The sequence below is a fragment of the Microcaecilia unicolor genome, chromosome 7, assembly GCF_901765095.1.
Source record: "Microcaecilia unicolor chromosome 7, aMicUni1.1, whole genome shotgun sequence".
In the NCBI taxonomy this organism is placed as follows: Eukaryota; Metazoa; Chordata; class Amphibia; order Gymnophiona; family Siphonopidae; genus Microcaecilia; species Microcaecilia unicolor.
Window position 1 is genome coordinate 95,271,935 of NC_044037.1, and position 8,297 is coordinate 95,280,231.

Sequence of the window (8,297 nt, forward strand, 5' to 3'; positions counted from 1 at the left end):
TGGTAAGTAGAGTAATAACCAATTCAGGTAATAATTAGTTATTTAAGATATGGTTGTTCTTTGTGAGGGTTTGATTGAATAGGAACCATTTGAGGATTTTGCAGAATCGAATATATTCCTGTATATTTCTTATTTTAGGTGGTAAGGAGTTCCACCATTTGGTTCCTCGGTAACATTTCACATTAGCAGTTATATTGTTTTATAGTTAAATAGAAACCATTGTTACAACATTATAGGGGTAATTCTATAAAGAATGCACTAACATTTATGTAACAAACATCTGTTTATACATGCACATAAGACTAGAATGTTGTGTGCTATTCTGTAGATGTGTATATATTTTACAGGTGGGCATTCACATGGCCAGCATATGGATGGCGTTCATACTTATAAGTAATGCCACACTGGGAAAAGACCAAGGGTCCATCAAGCCCAGCATCCTGTCCACGACAGCGGCCAATCCAGGCCAAGGGCACCTGGCAAGCTTCCCAAACGTGCAAACATTCTATACATGTTATTCCTGGAATTGTGGATTTTTCCCAAGTCCATTTAGTAGTGGTTTATGAACTTGTCCTTTAGGAAACCGTCTATCCCCTTTTAAAACTCTGCTAAGCTAATCGCCTTCACCACGTTCTCCGGCAACGAATTCCAGAGTTTAATTATGCGTTGGGTGAAGAAAGTTTTTCTCCGATTTGTTTTAAATTTAATACACTATAGTTTCATCGCATGCCCCCTAGTCCTAGTATTTTTGGAAAGCGTGAACAGACGCTTCACATCCACCTGTTCCACTCCACTCATTATTTTATTTACCTCTATCATGTCTCCCCTCCATAACTTATACAATACTTGTTTTTCTCCCAAATCTAGGTGCAAGTATTTACACTAGCTCTTTGCATGGCGTATGTGCTCATGGCTAATCTCATACACACATATATATCTAATGATGCTAGTATTCTGCAAAAGAAAATAGGCACATACTTTCCTTTATAGAATAGGCTTCAATCAGCTTAGATGTAGGTGTCTAGTTTTCTTTATAAAATACTAGCATAAGCTGCCAAATATGCCTGCATTGCATGCAAGGACATTTTTGAGGTACACATGTAAATTATAGTCCTTTACAATGTAAGCACAAACTTGCACACTAGATTCTATATAGCATGACTAAAAAATTAATGCCAAAACAAAATTTCTGCACATTTTATAGAATATGCTGAGTGTCTGTCCACGGAATGGGTATATTCTATAACAACACACATAGATTTTTTTTTCTGCTACAGCTTTATCATGTAAATGTAAGGAAAAACAGATAATTAATATAAGGAAAAAGAAAAAACATTTTTTCTCAACAATATATATAATTGTCCACAATTGGGGGATCCAAGATCAGGAAAACAATCTCAAAGAAAATAGAAAACACCAAGTGGTTAATCTTACAAATTCATATTTTCTGAGGGAGGAAGGTTAATCGGTAATTGCAGCCGCTACAGTGGTAACTAAAGGAAGTTGTTGCAGAGGGTTCTTCATCTGTTCTTTTAACTCCACAAACTCTTGAAATTTCTTGGGTTCAACAAATAAGTAATAAGGAAATTAAACACTTATAAGGGAATCGCTCTAGGAAGGTCCCACCTAGGGCAATGATTCTTGGCTTAAAGCCAAGAGTTCACACCTCCTAGTCTGCGATTCCCTTGATATATCAGGAAATATATTTATCTTTGAACCCAAAAAACTATCAGGCATGTATCGGAAATACAATTTCAAAACATTGTTCCTATCTAAATCAAAGGCAAAAGTCACTAGTAATATAACTCTATATATAGGGTATTTTAGGAAGATTTATCATTCTCAAGTTATTTTTCCTTAATTGGTTCTCCAGAAGTTCCACTTTTTTACAAGAAACATGACTGTCCTTCATTACCAGATTAACTGATTTTCATAGAGAAACCATTTCCGTAATCAAAGTCTCTATTTTTATATCTTGGACTTCCACTTTGTTAGATAAGTATTGATATAATCACATATTTATTCCTGAAAACTTTTTGACATCTGAAGAAGAGAATTATTCACACTCTGCAGCACTTCCCATAGTGCATCCATTATGACATTTTTTGGCTTCACCAGGTCCAATTTCTCCACAGAAACCGCTCCAGATATCTTCGGGGGGGGGGGGGGGAGAGCTCACTCTCCAATCCCCCAGTTGGTTTATTATCCGGAGTCAATGCTGCGCCAGGACCTCCTCGGATCGAGTGAGAATTCTAACCCACTTCGGGCATTTCCACTGTCGACCTCCATAGCGAAGCATTACTGTTTCCGGGTCTTGGGGAGGTCATGCCAACAGGGGGACTCAAAGTCACTCCCTCTTCACTGATATTCGGTGATAAAGCCTTGCTGTTCCCCGAAGCAGGAACCGATATCCCTGACGTTATGACCCCGAATCTCTCCAAAGTAGACTGAGAAGTGGTGGGAACCCCAGCCGTGTTCGAGGAGGACAACACCAAGGCTTTGCCTTTTTTCTTCCCCATTCTCTGGAGAGCGTGCCTACTTCTTCAGGTATTCTGGTGTAAAACGGGAACTCAATTAACGTACGTCCTCCCTTGACGCCATCTTGGATCCTCCAGTTTGGGACACTCTTTGTCTGTTTTCTCCTCAGAGGCCTGTCTGATATGGGTATCCCTTCAGCATAGCCCTCCAAGTCATTGAAACACGGAAGCCCCTCCACCACTTACAAGGTGGTGTCCCTTCGGAAGGGAACACACATTGATTTTAGAAATGCCCACAACCTGCCCATTCCACGTCCTTGGCTATGCCCCCTTTTCATCTATGTGACTTAGAATTTATGTGCGTCACGTTACACGATATGCTTAGACACTTGTGCACTGTAAGACCTCCGAGAGCGCTTTGGGCATGGTTGGTGGAATAAGACAGCTGAACACATGGTAGAGTGCAAAGATAATTATTTTATTTAAAAAATTCTCGGCAGTGGCGTAGCCAGACCTGACTTTTTGGGTGGGCCCAGAGCTAACATAGGTGGGCAGTATGTATATAGGTATGAGTAGTGTTTCTTTTTTCTTGGGATACTACAAATTAATGCCTTCGAATGCTGCCCAACAGCTGCCCTGCATCAATAGAAACCACATAAACCGATATTTGTAAATATAGTTACATTATACCATATCAAACTTGACCAGACATAAGTCTACTATAATGGCAAACATCTCAACGCACACAACAGGATCCTGAATTATAATTATAGCAATGACATATAACAATGTATTCAAATTCTGGTAGCACCTCAATAATAGCAATAAAATCCCGTCATTGCCAGGTACTTTGTGAAATAACACTAAATCTTGCAAAGAGGCTTCTTAGAGCCTATATTGCAAACCATAACACCAGTTCCAATAACGGTACCTTTAAAAAGGCAGCAGTGAATATACACAACAGCAATACACATCCCATTGGAAAAGCCAGACAAGTCAGATTCATAGATCCCCATATAAACCACTTGCCAGCAGAAACTCTCATCTGCTTGTGGTCACATGCAGACCACAGACCAACCCTCATCAATTACAGAATAAAGAACCAAAAATTATAAATTTATTGATTTATTTTCTAAATGTTTATGCCACATTATCTCTGCAATTCTAAACAGATCACAATTCAACACACATTAATTTTAAAACATATTACAAAAACATAAAGACCTTCCCTACCCTACCCCATCCAACCCAGCAGCCTGGCATCAGCTTTTCCCTTCAATACTCTCTATCCATCCCCATAGCTCAGCATCAGCCCTTCCCTTCTCTACCTTACCCCCCCCCATCCATCCCTGTAGCCCAGTATCAATCCTTCCCTTCCCCACCATCCATCCCATAGCTAAATATCAGCTCTATCCTTCCACCCCACTCCTCCCTGTAACCTAGCATCAGTCCTGTCCTACTCCCTACCCACCCCCTATGGAATTAAATAAAAAAATACTTTTTTTTTCATGCCCAGCTCTGCACGCACCGGTCCACCCAGAGAAAACCGCCTACGCCTACACTTTTTTAAAAATTTTAAACTAGGCACTGCAGAGACCATCCCCACCCAAAAACCCACCAAAATGAGAGAAAGGCAACTTTTTAAAAATTAAGCTAGCTTGGCACTATTAAAATTTATTGTTGGGGATAGGCTCCTCATTGCCCTAGGCACTGGCAATGAAACGTCTACCCCCCCCCCCCCCCATTCCAGAAGCCCACTACCAGACCACAGTCATCATTTTGATTACAAAAGAGTAATCAAAATGCTGGCTGGTCATGGTGGGGCTTCTGGGTGGTGGTGGGCTCTTCACTGCAGGGCAAAAAAAGGTATATTTTAATCATTAAATATATACATTTTTTGCCCTAGGCAGTGAAGTGCTTATCCCACCCAGAAATTCCACAACAATAAATTTTAATTATAGAGCCCAGGCCCCAGCTAGCTTAATTAAAATAAGTTACATGACGATGATGTTAAAATTATGATGTTAAAAAAAAGCATTTACAATTTTATTACCTGCTAGGCTGGGGCTGGGCTGGGCTGGACTGGCAGGAACTCGATTCTTGATGATCTCGGACTCAAAGAACCTTTCCCGGCCAATTCCCACGTTTCCACAGGGCAGGGCCAGGCTGAGGCTCGCCTCGCACCAGGGGCATAGGCAGAATTGACATTTGGGGGGGGGCAGAGTTAACTTGAGGGGGCACTAGGCATATAAGTGTGAGTAGTGCTTGGTATACTCCTAAATAATGCCTTAGAGTGCACTTGATAACGGATTTCTAAGTAAACAGTCTGTCCTACATCAATCAACATAAACCACATACGCACATGGAAACTTTGGAAACTGACATTTTAAAATAAAGCTGCATTATCCCATAACTTAAACTTTGCCATTATAGCAGACCTGAGTCTGGTCACCTTCTCAACACATATTTCTCTTATATAACACCAACCTCTTCATTAACTCAAAGGGGATTCTTCTTCCTTAGTTTGAATTATTTTAGCAACAACAAACTTCAACTGAAGCTTTAGGTCATTAACCTACTTTGTACACTGCAAAGTTATGGATTCCTATAGACATATACCTGTACCCCTGGTACCTTTTCAGGTGTCTCTCTTCCAAAAGTCAAAGGAATTCTGATGAACCCTACAATTTTGCATGTGGATGCCTATAAAGGTCTCATCACCGGGCTGCCGGTATTCTGTTCTCTGCTAAACAGGTGTCCTGTTACAAGAACTGCAGCAGAGTCTCTGAACACATAGATCTTCTTTCAGACTGTGGAACACAAAGAATTTCTGTCACTCAGGGGAGAAATTATCAATGTGGGTTACCATTAAGATGTGTTGTTTTACTATTATTAGTAACTCACGTCTCATTGCATAAAATAGGATGTATGCTAAAAAAAAAATGAGATATTGGTACAAAAAACATATCTCAATTGTAGCCCACATTGGTAACTACATTCCTCAAGTTTTCCATTCGAGCAGGGAGAATTTTTTGATGGTCCTAGTTTTAAACTTACATCCCAAAGCAGTGTAGTATTTGTAGTCCATGATTCTATCCATTGAAATCAATGCTGCAGGTCCAAAAATGCACCAGTATGAGGTGGCAGAAATTCAGAACCAGTCAAAAATTCTCTCTCCAGGAATGGGTAATTTGGCAGCTCTGTAAACAGATCTGGACACTTATGCTATCTTTATAAAATATGTAATTTATTTATTTTATTTATTAGGATTTATTTACCGCCTTTTTGAAGGAATTCACTCAAGGCAGTGTACAGTAAGAATAGATCAAACATGAGCAATAGGCAATTACAACAGTAAAAGTATTCAAATAACAATACAAAGTATGGCATAGTATACTACTTACAATGTCAACACAATACGTAATAGAACATTTTAATTGATAGTGAAGGATATAAGCAAAGATGGAACATATAGATAGGTAAGAGAGTACGAAGAGTTAGAAAGTAAGGTGACTAATTTAAAGAAAGTTGTAAATTAGGTTAGAGAGATGGTTAAATATTATCACAGCTAGGGTAGGAGTGGATAAACATGTCCTGCTGCAGTATGTGCAGCCTGTGTCACTTGGCAGTGTGTAGATGATCATTCTATTTTTCAGGTACTCAGGGCCATTTCCTTTAAGGGCCTTGAAGATCAGACATAGAGTTTTAAATTTAGCCCTGTATTTATTGGTAGCCAATGAAGTTTTTGCAAAAATAGTGTGATGTGGTCACATCGCTTCCAACCTTCTATGAGTCTTGCTGCAGCATTCTGAATCAATTGGGCTGGTGCAGGCCCTTTATAGTCAGACCATTGTATAGTGCATTGCAGTAATCCAGTCTTGATAATCATACTTTTTAACATCTCATTTAGGCACCCTCCTATAAAATTACCATCCATCAGGGGCGTAGCCAGACTTTGACGGGAGGGGGGTCCAGAGCCTGAGGTGAGGGGCACATTTTAGCCCCCCCGGTGCCGCCGACCCCCCCCCCCCCGCCATTGCCAACACCCCCTCCGTCAATGCTGACCCCCCTGCCATTGCCAACTGCCACTGCCGCTGCCACCGCCACAAGCACCACCTTGATCCCCCCTGCCAATGACCCTCTAGACCCCCCTCCTGCCGCCAACCCTCCCCCACCATTGCCATCGCCTACCTTTGCTGGCGGGGGACCCCAACCCCCACCAGCCGAGGTCCTCTTCTTCCTTCGTTCTATTTGTGTGAGTCACACTCAGAATCAGAACGAAGGAAGAAGAGGACCTCGGCTGACGGGGGTTGGGGTCCCCCACCAGCAAATGTAGGCGACGGCGAATTGACGGCGGGTTGGCGGCGGGAGGGGGGTCAAGAGGGTCGTCGGCAGGGGGGTCCAGGGCCAAATCTACAGGGGCTCTGGCCCCCGTGGCCCCACATAGCTATGCCCCTGCCATCCACACTGTTTAGTCACCATTAAAATGTTACAACCAAATACTGTGTGCAGCATTATATTAATTTTGGAATAAAAATAGTTCTCCTGGTTGTTTTCCTTAAAGTTTCTTTCAGTTCCTTATTTCTCAAACTATAAATCAAGGGGTTGAGCAGTGGAACTGCAGTTATATACACTACACTAACCAGTTTGTTAAGATCCATGGAGTAAGCAGGCTTCGGTCTCAAATACACACCTATAGTGGTTCCATAAAATAAAAGGACAACTGTAAGATGGGAGGAACAGGTAGAAAAGGCTTTTTGTCTACCTTTAGCAGATTGGATTTTTAGAATAGCAGAAATAATGTACACATATGATATAATTGTTAATATAAGTGGGGTAAAACATAAGAGTGGACCTTCAATGTAATTTATGTGTTCAATAACAGAGGTCCCTGAACATGATAGAGTCATCAATGCTGTGAATTCACAGAAGAAATGGTTAATTTCATTGGAGATACAGAAAGATGCTTGTGATATTAAAGTAACATGAGGAGCTGGATCTAGAAATGCAATTGTCCATGAAACAAGGACTAGAATTATGCAGACTTTCTTGTTCATGATAATGGTGTAATGCAAGGGTTTGCAAATTGCAACATAGCGATCATAGGCCATGGCGGTGAGAAGGTAGATCTCAGCATCTGTGCAGGCCAGGAATAGATACATCTGGATCATACACTGCATGAAAGAGATGGTCTTATTCTGTGCTATGAGCACTGCTAATAATTTAGGCACTGTGACACTCACGTAACAGATTTCTAGGAAGGACAAGTTGATAAGAAAGAAGAACATGGGACTATGCAGATGGGAATCAGAGCACACTGTGAATATAATAAGAAGGTTCCCTGTCAAGGACATCAGATAAACAATCAAAAACACAAGAAAAAGGAGGAGCTGCATCTCAGGAAACTCAACGAATCCCAGAATGATGAATTCTGTAACCTTGGTATGATTCATCTTTTCTATTTCTCCCATTTTGATTGTTCTTGGAAAAAGAAAGACAAGGCAGAAAATTACAACACATATACCTAAAGAAATTATAGTAGGACATCTATGTAGGAAGTACAAAAAGTTGCCTAGTTTAAGTCTATTTCATAAATATGATATAGACACCTATGTGCCATTATTAAATAAGCTCCTAGATCCAGCCACAATAGCGCACAAATGCCAATACACAAATTTACACCTTACTCAAAAGAAGGTGTAAATGTGAGTGTGCTCTCTGAGTTAATTCTATATAGCAAGCACTAACATTTACATGCATATTATGCATGCAAATGATTAGAATAAAGACATATATATATGTGTGTGTGTGTGTGTGTGT

At 40.6% G+C, this 8,297-nt stretch overlaps 1 protein-coding gene across 1 annotated transcript; it reads right to left on the reverse strand.

The window, feature by feature from the left end:
* Positions 1–3,796: 3,796 nt before the first annotated feature.
* On the reverse strand, positions 3,797–7,948 carry LOC115475035 (olfactory receptor 6C3-like; the record flags this gene model as incomplete). The annotated part of the gene is made up of 3 exons (XM_030210774.1): positions 7,492–7,948; positions 7,026–7,206; positions 3,797–3,815 (listed from the first exon to the last, which is right to left on the reverse strand). Coding segments are annotated over exons 1-3 (657 nt in total), but the record flags the coding sequence as incomplete, so codon positions are not given.
* Positions 7,949–8,297: the final 349 nt, after the last annotated feature.